We start from the raw sequence: 26653 nt of genomic DNA, 5'->3' as shown, positions 1-26653 counted from the left end.
GGCTAACAGACGAATGGCGGGTTCCCCTCCCACCGCAGGTGCGCCGCGCCGTGCTGCCGGGAACGCGCTACGTGGAGCTGCTGCTCGTGGTGGACAACACCCTGGTGAGTCTCGCCGGCACACGCGCACGGGGGGGCGGCCACACCATCGTCAAATCAACGCTGCGGCAGACGCGGTCGGCAGATGACTCTACCCGTCGGCGACGTCGTCTCGATTACTCGACTAATTAGATAACATGAAAATCGTGCAATAAAAAAAACACCTCCGTTCCCACATGCACCACTGGACGGGAGGTTCTGTTCTGGGCTTGGTGATGTCATCGGCATCATCGGCCACGTCACACTGGGTCTGGCTTGCAGGGAGGGGGTTTACCGCCTTGAGGATGCGAGATGGTCGATTTCAGTTTTTGGTCAATCGGCTTATTCGACTGATTTTCCCAGCTCGGTTGCACCCTATGAGTTTATGTAACGATTCCCATCTGGATTTTCAGAATATTACCCATTCATTGCAGAGCAGCAAAATGTATTGTTGCATTGTACTTTCTACGTCCCCGCGTCTCCTTTCGCCAACCCGCACTGACGAGCGTGGTGAATTATGGTCAAGCAACCCCCACGATCCGCATTGCAAGGGGAGGCCTTCATCCATCAGCTGATTGACACAATTATTATACTTGCAGATGTTAAGTTCCTTTGTGGACGTGTGTTATCCACCATCGTGCGGGGCGTGGGGCATTTAAACCTATTTTACGCTGTGAATGTAATTGTGTATCTTCAGACGTTTAACGTCAACCTGCACACACAGAGCATCGTCTCCGAACAAGCCGTTTGTTTCTTTGACACACCGGGAGTCTCAATTTGGAGTGTGAACAAAGGGGGGGGGGGGGGGGGGCGGTGGGTAACGCCAAGTTGGTGGCCGCTCAAAACTGATGGCGGTTTGCATTGTACTTTTGGAATTATTATCCTCAATGCCACTGCTGAGTGCTTTAAGTCTCCCAATAGCGGCCGCATTCATATGTAGATTGGGCAGTTAGCTTTTGAAAGCCCCTTTCATTGCTGTTCATGAAACGTGAGAACCCGAACTCTGTTAACCGTCAGATTGGTATTCTCCATCCACTGCTGGATGAAGGTCTCCCCGTGCCGTCGCCATTTCTTACAGTTCTACGACGCTACAATCCATCTCACTTGTGCACGTGAGATAATCTCATTGCTCCATTTCCGCAATGGCTATCTTCTTGGATACGCTCCCTCCTCTTAACCGTCGTTCTGTCACTCTCTCTTGTTCGTTGGCCAGGAAACCTTCGAGTGATGTCTCCTACCCAAGGCTACTTATCAATGCATCTGAGTTGTGTGTGTGTGTGAGCGATAGTGTAGCGGTTAGCGCGCTGCGCTATGAACCTGGCGACTCGGGTTTGATTCCCGCTCACGGCCAACACCAGTGACGATTATCTGAACCGGTTCCGGGCCTCCCCTAGGTCGACTCAGCCTCAAATGAGTACCTGGTGCGGTGTGTAGACATCGCCACTAGGGAGACAAAGGCGGTCGGGCGTGGTGCTGGCCACCCACCCCCTCGTGTACCGATCCGGCCTTCATAGGTGCTCGCTAACAGCACTTGCCCCTACAGTCTGTTAAGGCTATACGGGGGATCTTTGTCTTTGTTCCTCACAGTGCGTCTCTTCCTCTCTCTCAGTGTCATGCGGGTTACGTATCTCTCCTCGCTACTTTGGGAAAGTTTCAGCGATTGTTCCATTTTCTCCGTGTATTTCCCGGGCATACCAGGTGTTATAAACGTGGAGATGCGAGGTGCCCAGGAGATGGCAGGACAGCAGTGAGCTCTGTCCACATGGAGATCCGATGAGTCGGGTCTGTCTGTGGATTTTCTTTACCTATGCAGAACTTTTGAGTGTTTGCCCCCCTTCGATGTGTGCAGTTTTCTCCACATACACAGGCCGCCTTGCACTCGTTGTACATCGATGAGACTTTTACAAAGGGAATCGACATATACATGGTACACAGAGTAGTGCCTCTAAACGTGTACTGGGTAAACAGCCGCTTTGGTGGAATGGAGCCACTTGTATAGTTACGACCAAATGTGGTTATTCCTGGTGATGTCGGACCGTCACCCCAGCACTGGAAATTGTTTCTGATTATCCTCTCAGCTGCTTGACGGATGGGTGCCGAATGATCTTATCGGCAGACAAAATGCGCTTTGCGCCTGTTCAAGGGAGATCACAATCTCCAGTACATTTATGAAAAAAAAACTCACTCGTGCTGGCTCTGGCAGCAGGGTACTTGTTGCATACCCCACGTGTAATCCGATCTACGTGAGAAAGGCATACAATATGTCATCTGCCACGAGCCACACCTGGTCCTGGCAAACTCGAAAAACCGGACCCTTCAATCCCCTATCATTTAAAGAGTTGGTGGTTTTTACTGCCCTTCGTTTAAAGATCACTAAATCACTCCTAATAATCTCACATTGGTGGAGAGGGGGGGACCGTGACGGTGCTTAGCACATTGCACTAGGAACCAAGTAACCTGGGTGTGGTTTCTGGTCACGACTGGCACCAGTGGTGAGCGATTTCCGAACCGCTACCTTGCCTTCTTTCTTCCCCTTCCCCTCCCCCCAATTAGTGTGCCTGCACCGGCCAGCACGGTCAACTATGGTCAAACAACCCCTGTGACTGATGCTGCTCGGGGAGGCCTTCATACAGCAGTGGGTTGACGCAGAGCTATCGATTATTTATTTTCGTTAACCTTGAAATGTTTGTGTGCTGTGGCGCAGTTCACAAACCGGTACAAGGGAAACAAGACGGCAATGGTGCACGACATGGCAGAATTGACCAACATCATGGACTCGGTGAGTCGACCGCACTTTGGGCCGTGCAGATCCTTGTGACAACAAAAACATTTAAAGGTGTAATAATATTAACATAATTTGCATGGTAATTCGCTTTATTATTTCACACGACTGGGCATTATGGAATGATGTTGCCCGTTCATTATGTAATGGTTTGCTGTCAGGTGATGCACCCAATATAATTAACGCTTAGGGCCCCTGGTGGGCTCGCACCAATCGCCGCTGCTGAAATGTGTACTGCTGCCTCCTTTATTGAGGACAATTTTGGCACGTAAAATGAAGATTGATTGATGCGACTTTTAACTACGGACCATATAGTAAACGCAGTGTAGTCTGCGTTCCTTCAGCGGAGGAGCAGCAAAGCTACACGAACTCGCTCTCTTCAAGCCTTCTCGTGGCAAGCACACCTCGACATTGGCATTCAGCTTCTGAACATATTTCTAGACGCAAGAATAGAATCGTCTGAAAGTAACCTGTGGGAGCCGACTTGCTCTTCCAGAGCTTTTGTTATTGAGCGTTGACTTACATTTGTGCAAAAAATATATATATCAATAGTAGCCACGCTTTACTTCGAGCACTTGTGGTGACGGTACACGGCTGTAGCTCGGCGTTACAGGTGCGTTACAGGAGGGGGATAGAATGATTAACTGGTGAGATGGACGTTTTATTGTGAGAGAATTAGACGACTCACGATGTTACGCAGCAACGCGTCGATTCGTCAATTAAAACCGATTGATTTTCGATTATTTCAGGATAAAAATCTTTAGTTATCCTAGAGAAATACGATGAGCTATGAAGCTCTTTTTCACACATGTCCATTAGGGGCACGGGGTCAGAAAGTTACAACAACAAACAGTACAAAATACGATTGAAGTGCAACGTATAGGAAACTATTTACAATTTGTGAAAATTATTCAGAGAAGAAAAGAAGACCATCAAAGAGATGTTGGGTGGTATCAGCGAAAGAAAAACGTTCATCATGGAAGTCATAATAATGAGAAAGGAGAACTGGATTGGACGCATCCTGTGAGGGCACGGTTTGATGAAGGACCTCCTAGAAGGAAGACCGGGAGGGAAAAGAATGAGAAGAAGGCCAAGGGTTGGCATTCTGAAGGAGGAGCTGGAGGAAGGAGGAGGTGTTTGTATAAATGAAGATGAGTGACTAGATCAGAGGGACGGATGGCAAAGGTGTTAGCCAAGGGACCTGCCTTCAGGCAAAGCCCCCCCCCCCCAAAAAAAGGAAGTAAGTGAAAATCACGCGTAAACGGTTTGAAAATGCTGGAATTATTTTAAGTGACGTTGATGGGTCCACGGTCGTCGCGGTGATGCTGGTGGTGCTGTGTTGGCTGGCTGGTGGCGGCGGCGCCGGTGGCCCGCTGTGTGTGCAGTTCTACAAGTCGATCAACGTGCGCGTGGTGCTCGTGGCTGTGAACGTTCTCACCATCGACGAGGAGAACCTCATCATGGCCACCAAAGCGGCCGGCGCCGTCCTCGGGAAGTTTGTCAAGTGGCGAGAGTCGAATCTGCGCACCCTGCCACGCCACGACGTGGCACACCTCATGAGGTATCGGCGTCGTCGATGTTCTCGTCGTAGAATTTGTGATGATCATCATTATCAGCATGATCATCGTGGAGTCACCATCATTATCTTTGGGGCGATACCTGCAACGTCATCCTCATTGTTAGAATCATCGCGAACGTCATTATCAGTACGGTAAGTCCTCGCTTCGAGTGTTTTATCTATGTATGTATGTTGAACTTCTTTTGCACCATACATAGTCAACCGTGCTAATCGTAAGTGTTGTGTGAACATGTATGCGTTTATGCCTGTCTATACAGGGTGTATGTTTGTGTGTATTTATACATGGAGAGCGGACGTATATATGGGAGTGGTAGTGTAGCTACGAACCCAGCGACCCGAGTTTAATTCCAGCTCACGGCCTGGGCCTCCCTTAGGTAGACTCAGCCTCAAAATAAGTACCTGGTGCGGTGTGTAAAAACATTGCGACTGGGGAGACAAAGGCGGCAAGGCGTGGTGTTGGCCACCCACCCCCTCTTGTGCCGTGTCGGCCTTCATAGGTGTTCGCGAACAGCACTTTCCCCAACAATCTGTGTAGGCTATACGGGGATCTTTGTATTTATACAGAGTACAGCTCACATGGCACAAGTGCCATGGTGACATCACCGCCACTTACTGGTGAACGAGTGGTGGTTGTTGTGTTTATACGTGATGTCTCTATTAAATTCATACGTGTGTGTGTGTATGTCTGTGTGCGTATACAATTCCCAACAGTAATGGCTTTACGGGAGCCCTGGGCATGGCTTTCGTGGGGACCATCTGCTCCCGAAGCACGTCGGGGGGCGTGAACAGCGTAAATACTGCACACAAAGACAAAGGTCCCCTGTATAGCCTGAACAGACTGTTGGGGCAAGTGCTGTTCACGAGCACCTATGAAGGCCGGCAGGGCACACGAGGGGGTGGGTTGCCAACACCTTGCCCGGCCGCCTTTGTCTCCCCAGTGGTGATGTTTACGCACTGCACCAGGTATTCATTTTAGGCTGAGTTGACCTCGGGGAGGCCCAAGACTTGTTCAGATAATTGTGACTGATGTTGGCCGTGAGCAGGAATCTAACTCAGATTCGCCACTCAGCGTGCTATCCGCTATACTACCGCTCCCCACACACACACACGCACGTGCACAAAAGGCTGGCCTTGTATCTAACAATGAACCAGTTACTGGACTGAACGCAGCTGCACCCATCTTTTGAGACTACAGCAAAACGGTGTCAACTAAAGCACACACACGCACAGGCTGGACGGTGAATAATTGATTACATTATTTGACCGAGGACCCAGTTTTAAATGCCGAGTGGCCTGGAGCCAGTGGTGAGAGCAGCATGGCTTGCAAGCAAGGAGGTGGTGAGTTCAAACCCTAGCTGGGGTTGACTCGGCCATTTCCTTCCTGTGGGGTGAATGAGCTCCACCTATAGTGTGAAGGCGTTCATGGTGTCATATGCAGGTACTGGTTCCTGTCAGGGTAATGCGGAATTGTCACCACTAGCTAGGAACTTCCAACAGAAATAAGCATCGCCCTGCACTCATTTGAGCAAGAAGATACTGACATATGACATCTCATGGACTATTTCCAAAGTACAATTCTTCATTGTCTTCATCTTAAGCCATGATAAATCCATTGCTGGGTGAAGGAGGCCTCCGTAAGCCGTCGCCACCACTCATGATGACGTGATGGAACAATCCATCCCGGACCTGCACACGAGCTGGGAGCCTTCACTAGAAATTAACGTCTTATTATTTATAGAAAATGTTTAAAGAGACAATATTTTAAAATCACATTGCAAGACTGCCCTTTAATGTTAATTTTGTGGAAAGAGTGCTATGGACAGTTTGAGGAGATCTTCATCCAACAGTGGATTTACCATGGCTGGTAATGATGACGAGGGTGGTATGGAGCCAACAGTGGGAACGAGACCTAATACATTACTCCATGTATCGCAACGGATTCGTGTGGTTTTATCTGGGGTCTGAGAAGCAATTGGCAGAGGCTGGAGAAAGCAGGTTAAAGTTAGTATAGTTTATATTGTGTCCAGGTAAGAACTCAAGAGACCAGAATGAGTCTTATTGGCAAGTGTTTACCTGGGTCCCCGAATTAAAAAAAGGAATTAAAATAAAACGGTGAGGAAAATGAAACTAAATCTGGAGCAGAACAATCGCATTACAGGAGGAATCAAGTGACTGCACAAATATATTTAAAATGTAAATAAATAAAATGTCCTGATGCATAGGTTTTCTCAGCCACCAATATTGAACTTTAGGGTTTGGCCATCTAATCATCTGGCCAAATACCTTCCACCACCTGACATAGCCAAACATAAAATTTTCTGGCGTATACAAATGTTTAACGCACCAATCATTATTCTTTAAGTTGCAGAACAATTCTCACTACCAAATATAGCATAAATTAGATGCAACATTATTCTTGAAACTACTTCAAGCATCTTCAGAAAAATAAGGGAAGGCATAATTAATTCCAGGAAGTCAGAATTCAAATATTTTCTGCAACAATCTGGCTCGGTCAAAATACTTGTAAACCATTCGCAGTCAAAGCAAGTGAGAGAAAATATTACACATAACTAAGGTAATCATTGCACTATTTGGTGAACTGGCTAGGATGTTTGCATGTATGTTAAACTTCTTTCGCACCGCACGTAGCCAACCGGGCTCATCGGAGGTGCGGGGGAAGGACAACAAACTGAGCACAAAAAGCAGTTCGAAAGTACACGTGGACACACGAGTGACACAGTGACACATGCCGTCCCTTTGCTTGTCTCCAGCTGGGATCCCGCAGCATCGTGGTGATGGCCTCGGTGACCGCACACGAGCTGGGGCACAACCTGGGCATGGGCCACGACAACGGGCGCAGTTGCAGCTGCCCCAAGTCCTCCTGCATCATGGTGGGATCGCTCCCGTGGGTTCCCTGCACTCACAACAGAAGTCGGGTGCCACCTCAGTGTTCTGTGTTTGTGCGTCTGTGTGTGTGCCTGGTTATGTCTGTCTGCGTGTCTGCATCTTTGTGCGTGTGTGTCTGTCATGTTTGTCTTTCTGTGCCTGTTTGCATGGATGTTTCTTTGTCTCTCTGCCTGTTTGTATATCAATCTGGCTATCCGTTGGTCTCTCGTACATGTTCATAGTGGTCTCTTTGTCCGTGTGTCTACTTTTCAACTTCTCTTTCTACGTCTATCTGGTGATCCAATTATCGATTTGTTCATCCATCTCTCTGCTCATCTATTTGCCTGTCTGTCTGCCTATCTGTCTGTACAACCACATCTACCTGCTTGCCTGTCTGCCTGCCTTTTTGTCTGTTTGTATTTATGGCTTCTTGCACTATCTGTACACGTGTATTGAGTAATATGCATGTCTCTCTTATAAAAGTGTCATATTGTTCATTGGGCACTTGACTTGGCTAAATAACCTCTTGACATTATTGTGAAAAATATATACACAGTGCAGCATCACCATCGGAAAGACCAACAGTACCTTGCAAGCATATATATATACACACACTGTATAGGCTTACACCACTTGGAATGTACCGTACATGCACCCACTGATCAATGTGTTGCTCTATTTTTAAAGAAGTTGTGCGTCTTACGCTTGTTGCAGAGGTTCATGCCCCAGCAGTCTGTTAAGGCTACATGGTGGAGGCGGCGATCTTTGTCGTTGAGAGCAGTGGCCCTTCCTCTTATCCGCGATCGCCGCCGCATTTCCCGCGTGCCCAGGTCCCCGGTGCCGACCAATTTCAGCAGCTGCAGCACGGACGACTTCGAGGACCTGGTCGTGCAGAGGAAGGGCGGCAAGTGCCTGCTGAACGTGCCCAAGGCGGACGAGGCATTCCGCCCGCCCGTATGCGGGGACAAGATGCTGGACGCCGGCGAGGAGTGCGACTGCGGCTCCCCCGAGGTCTGAGAACGGACGGCCGCCCCGGCCTCTCAGGCGCGCGCTCGTTCGCTTGAGAGCTGAATGGAGTTCGAAAAGAACTCGCAAGCAAATACCTTAGTTGTGAAAGACCCCAATGCAGAAGATCCCTGGGTTTGATCTTCCACGGAGCTCATGGTCCACCCTAAATCGCATCCACTGCACAAACCAGGGCACTAGATGCGGATAATCTGATGCACAAATGGAAAATTCAAAACTCTCCAGTAGTGTGCGACTGTGGTCATCCCGAACAGACGGTACAACGTATAACGACGCAATGTCCGATCCAAAAATACCAAAGACATCACAGCGGTACACTCCGCTGCCCTGACGTGGTTACCTGGCTTGACCACCTGAATGTGAAAATTGCAGTTGTTGCGCTGCATCTACATCAGCCATACAAAAGAAGAAGCAACCGTCATAAGAGTTGCCTTGGCTGTGCTATCAATAATCAATTATTTAATTTAGCCATTTCTTTGAGTTGAGTGACCGGTTCTTCCGAGTTGAGGCAAGTAATCTGGGTACTAGATGAGTAACCGTTGCGGTGTGTGACAGTTGTTGATGTGGTGTGTATAGATTGAAAACTCATTTCTTTAAAACTGCTTTTTGTGTTTAGTTTGTTGTTCTTCCCCGGCACCTCCGATTAGCACGGTTGGCTACGTATGGCGCGAAAGAAGTTCAACATACACACACTGAGGGAGGTGAATGTGGGCCGGATGTGGTACTAGCCACACCCCACCCCCTCATTCTCCATGTTGGCTTTAATCGTTGCTCACGATAACAACACTTCTCCCACACGAGCTTGCTGAAGGCTACATGGGTCATCTTTGTCTGAGTTGCAGGAGTGCGACAACAAGTGCTGCGACGCCCGCACCTGCCGGCTGCGATCCGGAGCGCGCTGTGCCTACGGCTCCTGCTGCAAGGACTGCCAGGTCAGAGGTCACCCCCACACTCTCCCTCTCCCCCTCTCGCTCTGCCTGCAGCAGAGCCCTCATGCGCACATCCATATAACCTCGTTACCGTTGCTCTCACTCAACGATTTATTGTTTTGCTTTTGTTTTATCTACGGGAAAGTCGTTACGAAGTTCATGGTCCAAAGTACAAACGTTGGCAAAACTCTCCCTCCCTTAACGGACAAGTGGTTACGCCTTCTTATGCATCGCACGCATTGCACTGTTCTTTGCTAAATAGATGAAGTTGAACCTTTGAGGTGGTAGCCGTCTGTGAATCAACCAGGCTCTCAAGTGTAGAAAGCTTTTGGTCTCTGCCCAGTCTCCCATGACAACGCCACGTAACTTGGTAATTTTTACGTAACACCTTGTAACTTTGGAATAAAAAGTATTTATGTGTATATATTAGTTCTGGATTGAAAAAATCCTGTTTTAGTTGGCCAAAAGCATTTGTGATAATCGGGGTGTTGGCCCCTACTTAAAAATATCTTTGTCATGATTTGGGCAAAGAGCCTCGAGGGGCTGGCAGCGGAGTAGGCAGGAACTGTGAGCAGCAGATGGGGCCAACATCAGAAATTGTGGCAGGAGAGACACTCTCATTGTGTGGTGGGCAGGGCTAGTTACCAAGTGGGTGAGGCTCCATAAAAAGCAGGCGGGGCTGAAGAGAGTGAGGGGCTGCCAATCCACTGTGTGTCCTGGTTGAGCCCATCGGAAATTTGTCCGTATCAAGTCTTCTTGCTTGTGCAACCTTTTTCTTTCTACATTGGTCGCTCTGTGGGTCCAGCCCAGATGCAGCATCCGCTCATTTTCAGAGGAGGGGGGGGGGACCACTTTCGCCAATAAGACATCAGTGTAAGGCCCGCCACACATTTGGAACCATTGTTGGGTTTGGCAGCAGCACGTTGATGATGGTGATGATGATGGTGGTTGGTGTTGTCACGTGTTGTGTATTGTCGGGGGCCGCACGTCAGGGGCCGCACTAAAGGCCACCAGGGGCCGCCAGTGGCCCACGGGCCTTGCGATGAAGGACACTGCTTCAGAGGAGATCCTAAACTTTGTGTTTGGCGCTGGCAGTTTGTGGGCCAGGGCGAGGTTTGCCGAGCGGCCCAGGGCGTGTGCGACCTGCCCGAGTTCTGCTCCGGCTCGGCCGCCTCCTGCCCGGACGACTCGTTCCTGCAGAACGGCCACCCCTGCCAGAACGCCGCTGCCTACTGCTACAACGGCGTCTGCCAGACGTACACGTCGCAGTGCGAGGGCATCTGGGGTCCCGGTGGGTAGCGCATAGCCTCCATGTCCTCTCCCGAGCCAACCGTAGCCTGAGTCTAACCTCAGTCCTAACCACAGCCCGGACACACTCTGAGCGTAACCACAGACCTGACGTACCCTGAGACTAACTGCAGCCGTAGCCACAGCCAGAGCGTAACCACAGCCTGAGCCTAACCACAGCCTTAACCACAGTACGAGCCTAACCACACCCTTAACCATATAAAAACCAGATTACAATTCCATGATCACCATGACTATTTATTACGAGCGGGTCAGCCTGGTTCCAAAATCAAGAAAAGTGGGCTTGGCCTGGATTCCCACTGCAGCCTTACTGGGCCAAGCCAACACCAACTGGGCCACGTTGCCTGCTTGGTATCGGCTGTGTGGCTCGCAGTCCTCGGGCTGCTGCAATACTGTTCAAAAGTGTTGTCCCCTTGAGCAGTCAGATATTATTTATTTACGATGTACTTCCAAAAAAATCCGCTGATTACCTCATGGATCTCCTTATTGTTTCGGAAAACAAATATGAGCTGAGATCTTCGCTCATTTACCAGCTTCGCTTTCCTAATTGCTGTACAAATACTGGAGAAAGGGCTTTTGCTATAGATGCCCCCAGGGTCTGGAACGCTATCGCAAATACACTCCAGCTTGGATCGTTACCAACAAGACAATCACTAAAAAATGCTCTCGAGGAGTCATACAACCATAGCTGCCACTGCTATCCGGTGGCCTGAAATAAAAAATATATTTATAGTTGACTGATGTATGAAATTATTATGTATTTTGATTATAGTGCGCTGCTACTGCTATTGTTAATCCGGTTGTTATGGATTGACTTATGCAGCTAGCGAAGGACGCTAGGTTTAGTGATGTGTGTTGTGTGTGTCGCTATTGTAAACTTTGAATCACATTTGTTGGGAAAACTGTTACGTTGTTTATATAGCATTGTTTTAGTAAGTTTTAGAGGGGATTGGTTTGGCCCGATTTTATTTAGTATAGATTTATACTTAAAACGTTGATCTTTTTTGGATTATGATTGTTATTGGGCTCAAACATCGAAATCGTATTTTTTGCACTTTTTGTACGCAGCATGGACGGATTGTGCTTTTTCTGTAGGATGTTATTGTTTACGTATGTGATGTTTAGATTTGTGTACAATTAATTTTAGGTGTATCTTGTAATTTTATTGTTTGTTGCGGTTGAACCCAAATCAAGAGCCGAATGGCTCACAGGGTAAATCCTAATAAATAAATAACAGTCATGATATCACGACAGCCCCCAGCTGTGTCTCCACGCTGTGAACGAAATACCGTGCACCTACCCGTTCAACAGCACGAATTATTATGCCGAGTTGAGTGCTTTTACATCCGGTGACCTCGCGTGTACATTGTGGGCAGCAGAGGGCAGCAGAGGGCAGTGCAGTAAAATCTATTGTTGACCTGTACTATGCTTCCCACAATCTGTGGTCACCTGCCTTCACCAACCCTTATGGACCAGTGTGGTGATGCGTGGTCAAATAATCCCTGCACCCTACACGGTGTAGGGGAAGCCATCATCCTGCAGAGAGGTGTTAACTACCTGTGCTAGTCTACAGGAGGTTGTGGGTTCGATCCCTACCCTAACACCTGTATATTTGTAGTTGCGTGGATTTTTCTCCGGGTCCTCCGGTTTTTCCCTCCACATTTAGAAATATGCTTTTAGAGTATTTGGCTGCTATAAATATTCCACGTGATAAGCCACTTCGTTGAGCTATCATTTGTGGCCAGGTCGCTTCTGAAAAAGATCTGTATATCTTTATTTGAAGCTTTCGTGACTGCAGGAATCCATACTCTTTGGTCGTGATTGATTTTTATTTTATTTTATACCTACGTGACTTTACCGAAAGAACCAAAGAGTAAAGAGCTGTATAGCTTCGTGGGCCTTACCTGGTAAAATAAAAAGAGTTTAGATAGTTTTTTTTTATAGCAGTAGATTGAGAACGGGCTTTGTAAATGTTCTCACCTTCAGCGTGCTTCGTCGAGTGTTGGAAGTGAAGTGGCTGGAGTTAAGTTGACCATGGTCATTGTCCTCGCTTGGTCTTTACAGGAGCTGTCCCTGCATCCGATCACTGCTTCACAATTGTCAACATGAAGGGGAATGAGTTTGGGAACTGTGGAATGAACGCCGCTGGAACCCCCGTTTCCTGTCAGTCACGGTGAGTGAGCGAGTGCTCGTGCAATGATCAGCGACCGTAGCGACATTCTCAGCATCGTGTCCAGTTTTGCATTTCAACAATTCTCCCTCTCCCAGCGATTAAATAAATTGTCACGATTGGAGAGTTGTGATTCAATTAAAAATTCTCACATTTACCTCCATATTTGTATCGTTTCTTGTTCTATTGTTTTGTTTTGCGCCATTAGCATAAATATGACAGCATACACTTTTGATTCACAGATCCGTGGTTTAGGGCATGGATCATGAACAGAAGACTTGATGAAAAATATATATATTTTTTATTCCACATCCTCCCTCGCATCATACATTGACGGATATTGATCAACATTCTGACATTCCGGGCAGTAGTTCCAGGGGCATCGATGGTAGCGAGCACGCCGGGACTCATCCGAGCAGGCGGAAGGAGAGTGGGGGGGGGGAAGGGATTTTACAATAATTAATTTCAATCAATGAATCGATGCATCGCTAAGTGCCCCGTGTACATGATACGCTTTACACGATTCCCTCCTCCCGTAAAGAAAAATGTAGGGGGCTGAGCCCTCCTGCCGACCACCTCGTCTATGGTTTTTGTACATTCATGTGGAATTTTATAGCAGCCAAATATTCTAAACGCATGTTGATTCTAAATCTGGAGGGAAAAACAAGAGGTCCCGGAGAAAAATCCACACGACCACGGGGAGAGAGAGAGACACGCAAACTCCAAATATACAGCAGGCATCAGCGTCGGGATTGAACCCACGACCTCCTGTAAACCAGGCGAGGTAGTTAACATCTCACCACCGTGAAACACTCTTGGCCCTACAGGAACGTCAAGTGCGGGAAGCTGATCTGCACCAACACTCCCAACGAGCCACTCATCGGACACATTCCCAACTACGTGAGCTACGAGGGCTGCCGTGCTGTGGATTACAACTATGGGCCCGACGTTCCAGACCCGGGCCTTGTGCAGCCAGGAACCAGCTGTGGCTCTGGCCTGGTGAGATGCTGCCTCCTTCAAGCACATTCATTCATAATTATAATCCTCATCATCTATCCACTGGTAGTTGAATGCCTCCCCAAGTCGTCGCCTTCTCAGATGAAGTCACGATGCAACAATCCTTTAGCTCTCCTGCACACGAGCCGAGTTCATCACTCCATCTCCGTAGTAGACGTCCTGCCTGCCGTGTTCTCAGTTTTCTGCTGCCATTCCATCGTTAATATTAACCAACCGGCCATATTAGGGGTCGGCATCCCAAAGAACAAAAAGAGCCATTTTTTTCGAATTCGGTTAAAAAAAAAACTCCTCAATCTTTCAAGAGCCCCGCAATGCACTGTGTGGTGAATCCAAGACGGTGGTCCTTTAATAAATAACACCACGGAGCGGTTCTTAAAGAGCCGGACGCGGCTCAGGAGCCCACAGGTTTCCGACCCCTGGGCCATATCTAATGATATGCCCCTACCCAAGCCTTTTTCATAGCAGTCCATATGATGTCTCTAGCCTGCGTACTTTCCATAATTCCTGTGTTCCTCATCCATGCTTCTGATATACACAAGTTAAAAAGTCCCAAGTGTCTTAATGTTCAATTGACCATTTATAGGTGCTCATTTCTGTTGATGGTCCTGGGTCATTGGTGGAAAATCCACATTTCTATGTTGGGGATTGGTTTCTCCCAAGGATGGCCATTGTTGTGCTTTCCTACAAGGTTGTACTTGTTTTATCAACCCCCGAAGGAAGGAATGATGTGCCGAGTGATTTCTAACCAGGATTTGAAGCTGTAAGCTTCTGATTGTGAGTCAGGTGATCTGCCGTATCAACATCCAGTAGAATTAACTGTATAGATTTAGACACCGCAATCTCCGGATTATAGGACAACGCTTCTCTCTGTTTATTTGAAAGAAAACGTTTGGGGTGTACATCTTATCACCTGAAAAGTGTTGTGTGACCAGATTTGTAAAATTTTGTTTACTCTGGGCACATATTTGGGTTGCATCTAACTGTTCAGAGCATCTTATAATCATGAGACTACGGTAATGCCCGTGTAATAGTTAATGTACTTGACGATGCATGCAAAAGTCTTTTTAGGAAGGTCCTTTGGGATAGTTGGCAGATTTTCGCTATGTTTGGCGAATTTAACTTGGCCCTCTGTGTCTGCACAGGTGTGCTATGATCAAAAGTGCCAAAGTGACACGATTCTCGGTTATGACTGCAACACCACCACGAAGTGCAATGGCCGTGGGGTGAGTGTGGTTTTTGTCCTTCCTCGCACGCGGTGCGTTCTCTCCGGGCGCACCGCTGTTCCCTCCCACCTGTATAAGCGGCTCATTAATGGACTGAAAACATCTTAATAAATGAAAACCCTATAGAGCAGGAATCCTCATGAAAAACAGTGCTTGTACCCAGTGTGGCATTTCTGAATAAGTGAATAATCATCATAATTTTTTCAAAAGCCACTTACTTAGCTGCCTCTCCGTGCAAAAATAAACACCCCCCACTCTTTCTGCGATGCATTGTATGTCTGTTGAACTTCTTTCGCACTGTACGTAGCCAGCCGCACTAAGAGGGAGGTGCTGTCACATAACTGCAATGTATCGCAATTATAGTATTTGGATCGCCTTTGTGGAATTTACCGCTGTCGCTGAGATATACCCGTTGGTCAATTCCATGCCAGGTTTGCAACAACCACAAGCATTGCCACTGCTCGATGGATTGGGCCCCCCCGGACTGTTCTTCGAAAGGCTGTGGGGGTTCCATAGACAGCGGGCCCACTTGCAAAGGTACGCATGGCCGTGTGCGCGCACACACGCACGCCACGCACACGCCACGCACAAGGGACGTAATGATGTACACCCTTCACGATTCAATGATTCAATTCGCGATACCATTATTATTATGATTTTCTCTTATGGTGCCAGTGGAATCCGTGGTGGCTTCAGGGCTTCCATAAGCCAGCAGTGGTAAACGTATCTTTTTTACTAAGGGCCAAATAGGACTTTCACATACCTTTGGCCGACCACACGCATCGTAAACATGTAATGACATGTATACAAATATTTTAGAGATGTGTACACTACAGTTAAGGCGGGTTGCGTGACGATACATTTAGCATGAATGTAATTGGGCTTCTTTGTGTTTCTGTTGCGCTGTTTCGGCTCTATTACATTGTGCCATGTCACGTTGCATTATACTGCTGCATTGGCTTGGTTGAGTGCAGTGTAGACTAATGGGTGTCATGTCAAAAGGGAATGGAGTTTGTCAACGGAAGATGACAAGTAGGGTTCGAAATGAAATGCTTTGGAAAAGTTACTGTGACAGCACACACAACTCGTGAAATTCTATGGACCACAATTAGCTCCTAGCCATCATTAGACGAACAAATACGTGGTTCATATTCTTAGTTCTTTCGGTAAAGTCACGTTGAAGGGGGGAAAAATATATATTTATATATTTATTATTGTTTTATATATTTTATTGTTTCCCTTCAACGTGACTTTACCGAAAGAACTAAGAATATGAATTACTGCAATCACGAAAGCTTTAAATCAAGATACGTGGTTGTTGAAGCACATCAATAGATCCAGCAATCTTTACAAACTAGAAGCAGAGGGTACCCAAGGAAGACTCTGGATTGAGAAAGTCGCAGTCTGGGTGGGCTTGAATCACAAGCAGCTGATCCATGGGTTGAAGACTTGGAAAAGTGGAGGAGGTCATGACCTGAGCTTCATGTTTTATATCGTTTTTTTCAGATTATTTTTTGGGGGGGATTTGGGCATCGCTTGTAATACAACAATTATTGCCCATCCCAAATTGTGTTGAGAAAGTGGTGGGGCTGCGGGTCTTCTCCTTGAGCTCCTGCAACCCTTGTGGGGTGTGGGTGCCCGCCCCCCCCCCCCATAATGCCATTTGCCAGAGAGTTCCAAGATTCTGCCAATACGGTCGAGTGGGTGGATGAGTGGCATGCATCAATCATTGTCTTGTTCTACATTCACGCTCGTACTCCGTTCTACTGCACATTTCTGCGCTGCCTTGGTATGCTAAAGCAGATAAATCCCAGCTATTGTGGCTGCTGTTGCTGCTGGTTCCGGTGCTGGCGGTGGTGGCGTTCCTCGGCAGACGGCAGTACATACGCAGAAAGTACATGAAGCGCAGACAGGAGTGCAGGTGAGGACTTACCCCCATGCACAGCTCTTTCGGGCTTCCTAGGTCTGATTGATTGCATATAATGTTGTCCTTCCCCCGCACCTCCGATGAGTATGGTTGGCTACGTACTGTGTGAAATAAGTTAAATATACTTAAATGATCATTGGACCCGTGCAGCATGATTGATCATGATAAATCCCAAACCTATATTTATTATGCAACTCCTTTGTAAACATTAAATGAGCCTTATGGCGGTATCCCGGGGTACCAAATAATACTAAATGACCGAGGCAATTAAATATTTTATTTCTGGGGCACTTTTTTTCCAGGGGTGTATTTAACTCCGCGACTGGGGTACCAATCAATCTGAAATAAGTGCCACTCTGCAATGTCGAAACGCAGCGAGGACGATTGCCCTGAAACCCGGAACGCTCGTACGCACCGTAATGATGCATCGTGTACAGCTCATCGAGATGAGTCAATTGCTGCATTGCCGACCATCAACAGACTAAAAATTACTGCATCACGGACATTATTCGAGAGCCGGGTTACTGTGGTACCCCGGGGTATCGCCATAAGGGTCAAATCTAGATTGATAACTAATGTCTTTCGAACTGCTTTTTGTGTTTAGTTTGTTGTTCTTCACCCGTACCTCCAATGAGCACGGTTGGCTACGTATGGTGCGAAAAAGAAGTTCCACATACATATAATCCACTGCAGAGCGATGGCTTCTCCACTCTGTGTCCAGTCATAAGAGCCGTTTGGTCATTATTCACACTGGTTCGTGTTAGCCGTGGCCGTGAATCGAAATCACGTCGCTGGGTTCAAAGTGCAGTGCGTGAACCACGATGCCAGCGTGCGTGATAGCGCGACATTATTTAAGAAAAAACTATTTAGAGAAATGAATAAAGGCTTTGTTTAAAATATTTTTTGTAACATTAATCTGCATACACATCAGTCCACGCACTTTCATCTCTCAAACACAACCCCCATCGATAATTGTTTTTTTACCTTTTTAACTGTTTGCATTAACCACAATACCTGCGGTCGGAATGCAAACAAAAAACATAACTCTGATAATGTATGCACTGTCCTTGAAATTGATTGGTCCACACCCGAGACAGCTTTCCTTAGAGCCTCGTCTCACGTGGTGTTGGACCAGATGACGCCAAAAGGCGCACAACTCAAAGACAATGCACCATCAGAGTATGAGAGTTATGTTTTTTGTTTGCATTCTGACCGCAGGTATTGTGGTCAATGCAAACATGACTCCTTGTAAAAAAAAGGTGTCAGTTTTGTTGCCAGATAAAAGGGTAAAAAAACAATTATCATATTTTGCTACTGGCAAAGGACGTTACAACCCCCATCGTTAAACAGCTTTCACACCTGTTTAGCCCCGACCCGTCTTGCTGCACGCTTCGTCAGTTGGAATGTTATTCGTGTCACTGATTCTCCGATGCCAATATTGTTTGTGAAAAGCACAAAACTTTTTTTTCCCCATTACAGTTCTGACAACACCAAAGCAACGCCCAAAGGAGAATCCAAATTTCGACCATCGTCGCAGTTTATGGTACGCTGTTTTGACGTTTACAAAGGAACTGATTATTTGGCTTGCTTAGTTTATATGATGGTTGTTCATTACAACCCAGCCAGACTGATGTTGTTTACTTTGACCTGCCCCTCGTAGGACTAACATTGCCTTCCTCTCAGGAACACAAATACCGACATAATTGCATGGTTCAGTGCTGCACGATGGGGATGGGTAGTTGTTTGTAATAGTAGGCAGGGCTTAATTTCTCACTCTATATATTTGAATATTTTACCCGCCGCTAAATTCCAGGTGGTGGCACGTAACTCGTCACCACAGCCATAGCAAGACACAATCCTGGACGTGGCATGCCAAGTGTGGAAAGATTTTTGGGTCACCGACCCGGGCAGACGTGGTTTTAAAAATACGTTTCACCTTCCTGGTTTTATAGAAGTTGAGTAACTTCTTAACTACCCTGTCAATGATCTATTGAAAACAAATACTGATTTTTTTATATTAATCCCCACTAGGTAATTTGAAACGATATAATTGGGTAAAAAAATTAATTCCTGCTTAAATGAACATTGAGGCAGTGCTCATCTTCTGTTTATAGAACTGAGTCCGTGGTGAAAATCCATATCGCTATGACGGGGACGAGTCTATCAAAAGGAAACCACTGTTGCATTCCCCACAGAGTCGTTCTGATTTTATTGACCCCAGAAGGATAATGAGCTGAGTCAAGAGCCCACCAACCAGGATCTGAACTCACAACCATCCGATTGCGAGAGCCGCCTGCTCTACCGCTGAATCACCTGGCCGAGTACTCGAGCTCTAGAAAACAGGATGTCTTTAGAAAAGTTGAATTGACATTTTACAATAAAAAATTGTATTGTTTGTCGATCGGCATATAATGCTTTCGTTATGATTTTTTTTACAAGACAATTGATACGAGAATTTGAAGTTGTATAGCATCCAAATGTGATCGCATCTCGAAATTCTGTTAAAATATAAACAACACTCGCATGCCGTGACTTTTGCTTTGCTATAGGAATGAGTGGCCTCACCTATGCCGTGATAACTTCTTAAGTGGCCAGCCAATGTGAGTGCGGTTGTTCACAATCTTTTTAATTTGTTAGGAATCGTCTCAAGACAATGATTACAATGGCAAGGCATCGGATCCCAGCAGCACAAATATACCCAAGAGGTAATGGTTCAATACTTTACTCACTGTCCCTAACTAACTATAGCTTTCGTGTTTCCCCAAATTGCGTAGACACCAATTGTGCTATCGCCGTCACGTCTTGAGGCATAGCATACATTTGTGTTGAACACCCAAGCAGCTAGCAGTGCAGTACCCCGTGTCAGAGAATGACCTGTGAAGATTATATCATTGAACTACTTCCGTGGTCACTTTGGTAAGCCTCTTTATCCACAATAGGGGCACACCATTTCTATATTGTGCACAGGTTGTTAATCACATGTCAAAGCAAATCATTATTTTTTACAAAGTTGAATCAAGCAAAATTTTAATGGACAATCTCGTTTAATATTATAGTTTTTGTACAGTCGTTGGTGACCGGGTTAAGACCACCGATTCTTGAGATACTGGTGTTTTTTCATTGGCGGCTGCCTGGACTAGAGCCGAGGATCTCGGCGATAGCCTGCTCAGCACACTGAAAAGGCATTATACAAAAAATCTTGAACGTTATCTATGTTAACTGTTGAGTGATGCAAACCTTGATGTTGTTGATGTGGCATTGTGTTTCTTTAGACCTCTGATTCCACCCCAAGCCAGTGCTCCCAAAACCTCAGCGACTCAAAGCCAAGTCCACGTAGGTTACCAGTCTTAAGTTGTTCAGATAAATGTCTTAATTCAGCTCTTACTCTGTCTATAACCTCCATGTGTTCTGGTACAACAACGACAACAGCTGCTCTTTGCCACTAAGCAATGGTGACACAAACACACACACACACGATCTTTATCAGTATTTGTGATATTGTGAAATGATATCAATTGTGACTGTCTTGTTGCTCATTTTCCCATTGCAGTTTACAAATGGCTCTGAAGTCTCTACAATAGTGCCCACAAGGTGAACTTGTATTAAATAAGCGCATCCTGTCTTGTTCATTGTAACGTAAACTACGTGAATACAGGAGTATTTTTGATAGGCGTGTAACGATTAATCGATTCACAAATTAATATCGATCCTCACACTCACGATATATGCATTGAATCTAGTGTGTAATGAACGATCATTTACACTTCATGCAAATCATATGCAAATGATGAGTTAACGTTGAGTTTTGGCTAACAGCAAAACAAACTCAATCAAACAAGAAATGAAATATTAAACTGTAATTACAATCTGTTAAAAACCATCGTCAAATATAATATTTTTTTTAATCAAATAGTTACTCTGAATTGTGACACTTTATCGAATCGCTGTGGGAGGGAGATTCGTTACATCCTACCACGGGCGATGGAAATACGAGCCTAATTTTGCATTAACAGTCTTGTCGGTGTTTGGCCATGGGCCATTTCAAGTTTGGCAGTTTGCTCTGTATTACAGGAGCTAATGAGAAACCGCAGACGGAGCACTCAACCACACTTTACATGGCCCTCCGCCATCATCTGCATCACACCCTTTGTGCTTTAAATCCACCACCCTTTTCACCGCTTAGCGGGCAGCTTTTATCACATTGTCAGAATAAGGTTGCGTATTTGATATCGTGTCTCAATGCGGGCACCGTAAATTTCGGGAGCCCTAAGTTGTGGACTGGGCAGTGGAGGTCGTTGCCCAAGTAAATATTGAATGCTTTCGAAATCCTCGCACTTCCCTCCGACACATCTCGGTCATACCACCTGCATGTTCGGGAAACATATCTCTTTTAATGATTTGGATCAACAGTTCGGCGCTGTAGTGTTAATAACACGTCTGTGCCCCACCTGTGTTTCGTGGTTCATGTCATATGCAGGCCTCCTCCGTCGGTGCCTATGTATTCCAAGCAAGGCACATCCAAAGCTACGGGACAAGAAGAGCCGCAACAGCAGTGGCATACAAAACCTCAGTACTTGGCTGAGCAGGATGCCTGGCAGGTGGGTGCTTGATTTTTGGAGAGAATGGAACTGCTGCTTGGCTAGAAACTCTGTCCTATGAGACCAGCATTCTGGCCACATATATATGTGGAACTTCTTTAACACCGTACAAAGTCACCTGTGCTCAGCGGATGTGCCACTCTGAGAAAACGGAGGGGAAAACCTGTGTATGTCCCAGCCACACAAACACAAATGTTGTTGAAAAGTTATTGTTTGGTTTTTAATATCCCTGCAGTTCACAACACTCAAATATGTATTTAATTATGCAACCGTCACTTACTGCACAACAATGCTTCGGTGTCGGACAAATAACATCCTAAAAACAAGAAAAATCGTTTTTATATATATAAAAATGTTTTTCTTTCAAATATTTCGCACATCATACAGTGTAAAATTAATTTTCCCACTTAACTTAATAGGTTGGGTTAAAGAGTGTATCTCGCATTGTTTTTATCTTGAATGACTGTGATAACCATTGGAGGGACACCTATGGTAATCCTCCCTTTCGTGTAGTCCAGGTTCCGTGAGTTGTAACGCAGCCTCTCTGCCAATGTCGACAATCACAGATCAATAAAGAAGCCATGGCGGGGTCTCGCGATGACATCTCGGGTGGTCACGGTGCCAGGTGGGTGCTCGCTATACTGTGCCTGCACTAGCAAACAGTTTTTTAGGCAGTTAAATATACAGGGTGATCCATTTATAGATACCCCACTTGATTCTAATGAGCCTCTTCCCACTGTTGTGAAAGTGATGGCTGAACATCATGCAAGAGAATAGTGTTCAAAGATTTCAAACGTTTCTTCATATATATTTTTTAAAAATCCCTATTGCTGTATTTCGTGGAGGTAGCTATAAAAATGGACCACATTATCATCGTCAAGGCTACACACACAAATTAGCAGATGCCAACATTTTCAAATTAGTATGCCACAAAGAGTGTCTGTGTTTGCACATTGCTTCCGCTGACTCGGTGTGTGTGTGTGTGACGCCCTGTGTGTGATGAGGCAGGGTGTCGTCTAAGCCAGCGTTGCTGCCAAAGCCAGGCAATCTCACGCCATTAGTTTGAGTCGTCTGTTCCTCGGAGGCCACGCGTCTGATGGTAGCAAACGGGACAAAATACACTTGAGACTATGTAAGGCTCGTGACATTACATTCATGGGAACATGGGCTGTTGTTATGGTATGTATTGTTCATTATTGCACGCCTGCATGTGCAGATTTTTTTCCGAAGTTGCATATGCAATATTTTTCAACAATAGGGTACTCTCAATGTTCGTTTTTTTGGCATGAGGCTGAAATTCCAAGCTCACAGCAGTACGCCGCTACCTGCTTGCATTGCCACCTTTTTGCCATTGGTTTGATCAACACTTTTGAGTCGTTTGTAGGGGTGGATTTTTGTTCGGAAGGACAACAAACACTGAACTCATTCTGAATGGTCTGGGCTACCATGTAAAATTTCCAGCCGTTCCCCTTATATGCAAATGCAGGTCCCCGTTGAGCTGCATTATTATTAAAGTTGACATTGGTTTTACCCATTCCACAAGTTATTTGGCGCGATTGTGCATCTGATATGAATTCCTGCAGTCACGAAAGCTTTAAGTCAAGATTTATGCATCTGATCTATAATTAAAATATTGGGCTCGTTTGATGTGTTGGTGCATGCCCGTTTTTATATATTTACATATATATTGGCAAAGCCATGCAAAGGTTTCCTTTACCATCGTTAGGGAGAATCGCCAAAGGTGATGCACTTCCACTGTTTTGCCACAATATGAATCCGGCCCAATGTGGTAGAATTTTTTTTTCTGTGATGAGCAAAGTTTGTGTTTTAGGTACAGTTTTACAGTCGCACAGATACCGTAACGTTGACATGTTGCACGCATGTGTGCTTAATACTCAGCAGGGATATTTCTGAGCTCTTTTTAGTTCGAAGGGCTATACCACATTCTCTTGAATACGAAACGTGCACTGGAGATGTGATTGCTTTCTGGCATCACACCGCTCGTTTGTTTGTACGTACGCGCTACTGATTTCCTACAACGGAAGAAATATTGACGTGAATGGGTCTGAACTTGCACATAAAGCAAACCACTGTACTTTAAAATGAGATCTGACACTTGATGTGATTTTACTTCTCAGCCATGTTTGAATTTCATTTGTACAGTGTTTAAATGCATAATGGTATTACTCGTGTAAGGCTGTCAAATGGTTTCAAAATGTATATTATGACCTGAGTAAATGCCAAAACCGTCATATAAACACGTGGTCGCGGATTACCTGTTTCTCTTACTGAAAAAATATAGTGTAGAGTTAATTAACGCATGTATCAGAGCAGAAGTAGAATAATCAATGCAAGTAGAATAATCAATTAAAGTAAATGATAAATTAACGTATGATAAGCCTTGAAACAACACCTGTAAGTTTTGGTTTCCCTTGAAAAAACTAACCGTTAATTTACGACTTTTATAAGTCTCGCAAAGTGGGTAGTCATTGAAGAATGTACGTTTTATGTGTTATGTCAGTTTATGAGTTGTTTTCTCTCCATCATAACTTTGTGATCCGTTAAATTTATTCGCAAATGCCAACATAGTGCTCAGTATTTAAGGCAACATTGGAACATCGCCCTGCTGAAAACTTAAACCTGTTAACAATAACGATTTATAGTGCTTTGTCAGTCAATTTTACTGACGAAGGCCTTCCGACGCCATGACAGTCATGGGGGTGGTTGCATGAGCATACTTCATGTTGCTGAACAGTGCGGGTTGGTGAAGGGTGGCCTGGGACAGCTTCAGGTATCTTTCGCCACCGAATGTTAATTGTGGAGAGAAATAGAACTCCGGTAACCGGAATCATAATACGGTGCACTAATCACTGTGCTACCGCTCTACCCGATTGTGGTCCATAAGATCATAAATGTCCATCGACATCGTGTGGGATTACCAAATGCGTCGGGCTCCTGTTGTTTGATGTCCAAGGTAATTTTTGGGTGATGTCACAAACTTTGGTTGGTACAGAATTTGACAGAAAGAACGATGGCAGGCAGCCACAGTAGTTTCTGACTCCCAACTGAAGGAGGGAATGAATTCCACTTGCGGGTTCATCAGTCCACATTCCGATAACCACTTAAAACTCCCAGCAACGACGGGTCATCTGAGTCTGGCAGAGACGAGGTGGAGTTTGTTATCTCTTCACACTGCAGCTACAAGCCACCAGATGTCATGAGACAGCTTGCGTTACACTCGGGTTTATTCTTCTGTTCGCAGCTCACTGTAATGTCCCTGTTATTCCGACCATTGTGCAATGCTGCTGTTGCATTAGCCCGCATTCCAAATGCATGATCTTTGCCCGTAGAACACGACACGTGTGTCTGCGGTTTTGAGATGTGCACTCCAAGCAAATCCTCATTTAAAGACGTACATTATGTATTACGTTTTACCATTATGACAGCCTGTACAATAGCATTAGTAAGGAAACTCATGGTAGAGTGTCAAACATTTTTTTCTTATTACAACGTGCATGTTTTTTTTATTTTATTGGCCAAATTCTTTGTCCCACATCGCGTCCGTTTTTGTTGCACTGACTGTACGCTCTGTGCATGTGTGCGTAATGTTGGTATGTATACTTTTTTAAGGCAGAGCACCACAGTTAAACTGTGATGGATGGATGTTGTATGTTCTGCCAAATTCATTGCTCTATACACGGAGACAAATACAAAAAGTGCTGATGGTGGGCTTCTATGAGGAATCACGGAGCACAGCTGCCCATGCCTGGCCGTCTTTATCTCCATAGTGCCGATGTTTACACACCGCACCAATTACACGTTTTAGGCTGAGTTTACTAATGCAGAGAACCAGGACCAGCTCAAATGTCACGGGATGCTGTTGTTAGCGGTGATTGGGAATTGTACCCAGATACCTGGGTTCATAGCGCAGTACACTAACCACGACACCACCACTCCCCCTGTAGACACACATGCATGCGCATGCCTATTCTTGCAGTAATGTCCTGGGGATGGATTTGATCACAATCCTTTATTCAAGGATTATTTGGAATCTAGAATAGGGCGGAACTGAGATTTAAATCATCACAGAAGCTCAACAATGAAAACTACTGTTATTGGCCACTAAAACCGCTGTTAAAATATTACGGCAATGTTAAGACAAAAATTTACCAGACCTTACACGCTGCACTAACTGTGTGTGGGCTGTCACAACATTTAGAAATACACACTGACATAGATTATACCACACGAGTTTAAATGTTAAGACTTATTGTACTGTGGTTATGTAATGTTTGAAGCCTGTGCACTTAATGTTTTGACTGCAGCTGATGGCTGCTGTGTAATTTTCAGTCTGCATAGGTTTGTCCACTTGATTACAAAATATTTAAACATGTTTCAAATAAGAGGTTTTTACTGCTATAATTTTACCCTCATGGATTGAGAGCATTTTAATAATCATTAAAGATATACAACCACTCTCATAACACAACGCTGTTAACCGATTTGAATTTGAATGTCCCATTGAGCTGTAAATATTGTTAGGAACGCTTTTATGCAAATTTAATTATCCAAGGTGTATCAGAATTTAATGAAATTGCAGATGCAGGTTATTTAATAGGTTCGAGAATATTTTGTATGTATATACTGTAAAAGTACATGTTGTACTTGATGTGAATGGAGATGAATAAAGTTGTCTTTGGCTGTTCATTGTGTGCACGCGTTTACTTAATTTAATCGAGTTGATGGCGCCGTGACAAATTAATTGGAACCATCAATGGATGTTAAATGGATATTAAATCTCAATGATCAGAGGTAATCAATTGATTCGGGGTCTGAATATATCATGTATGTTAGTGTCAGCCTTCGCCACTGGCAATGGAAGCATGGAATCAGAATATTTATACTGGAGGAATCCGATGAGCTATAAAGCTCTTTTTCACAGATGTCTCGTAGAAATGTTGAGATGTACTTGTTTTGTGGACATCTTAATCGTCAGAAGAACGGTGTGACTCAAACCCATAACATTCTCTTTCACTATATCTTTTTTTCGATTTCGGGAAATTTCAAACAACTTAGAAAGTTTGTTTGCCAATGGTGTGATCACCAGGAATGCAACGCGGCCAGATCTGGG

At 45.4% G+C, this 26653-nt stretch overlaps 1 protein-coding gene across 1 annotated transcript in view; it reads left to right on the top strand.

The window, feature by feature from the left end:
* The window catches only part of LOC116947446 (disintegrin and metalloproteinase domain-containing protein 9-like), a 42104-nt gene extending 15877 nt beyond the window's left edge, over nucleotides 1–26227 (top strand). Inside the window, exons 7-26 of the mRNA XM_032963194.2 lie at nucleotides 39–104; nucleotides 2782–2856; nucleotides 4245–4420; nucleotides 5150–5228; nucleotides 7210–7343; nucleotides 8155–8335; nucleotides 9193–9282; nucleotides 10375–10570; nucleotides 12652–12760; nucleotides 13585–13756; nucleotides 14917–14997; nucleotides 15429–15534; nucleotides 16798–16918; nucleotides 18404–18467; nucleotides 19562–19629; nucleotides 20197–20257; nucleotides 20475–20515; nucleotides 21402–21522; nucleotides 22089–22147; nucleotides 22531–26227. Coding sequence (XP_032819085.2) covers nucleotides 39–104; nucleotides 2782–2856; nucleotides 4245–4420; nucleotides 5150–5228; nucleotides 7210–7343; nucleotides 8155–8335; nucleotides 9193–9282; nucleotides 10375–10570; nucleotides 12652–12760; nucleotides 13585–13756; nucleotides 14917–14997; nucleotides 15429–15534; nucleotides 16798–16918; nucleotides 18404–18467; nucleotides 19562–19629; nucleotides 20197–20257; nucleotides 20475–20515; nucleotides 21402–21522; nucleotides 22089–22147; nucleotides 22531–22588 — 2058 coding nt within the window. The 3' untranslated portion in view covers nucleotides 22589–26227. The remainder of the gene's footprint in view (nucleotides 1–38; nucleotides 105–2781; nucleotides 2857–4244; nucleotides 4421–5149; nucleotides 5229–7209; nucleotides 7344–8154; nucleotides 8336–9192; nucleotides 9283–10374; nucleotides 10571–12651; nucleotides 12761–13584; nucleotides 13757–14916; nucleotides 14998–15428; nucleotides 15535–16797; nucleotides 16919–18403; nucleotides 18468–19561; nucleotides 19630–20196; nucleotides 20258–20474; nucleotides 20516–21401; nucleotides 21523–22088; nucleotides 22148–22530) is intronic.
* The last annotated feature ends 426 nt before the right edge of the window (nucleotides 26228–26653 follow it).

The sequence above is a fragment of the Petromyzon marinus genome, chromosome 30, assembly GCF_048934315.1.
Source record: "Petromyzon marinus isolate PM22_M1 ecotype Great Lakes invasive population chromosome 30, UKy_Petmar_22M1.pri1.0, whole genome shotgun sequence".
In the NCBI taxonomy this organism is placed as follows: Eukaryota; Metazoa; Chordata; class Hyperoartia; order Petromyzontiformes; family Petromyzontidae; genus Petromyzon; species Petromyzon marinus.
The sequence above is the reverse complement of the archived record's forward strand: the minus strand, read 5'-3'. Positions and strand labels throughout refer to the sequence as shown.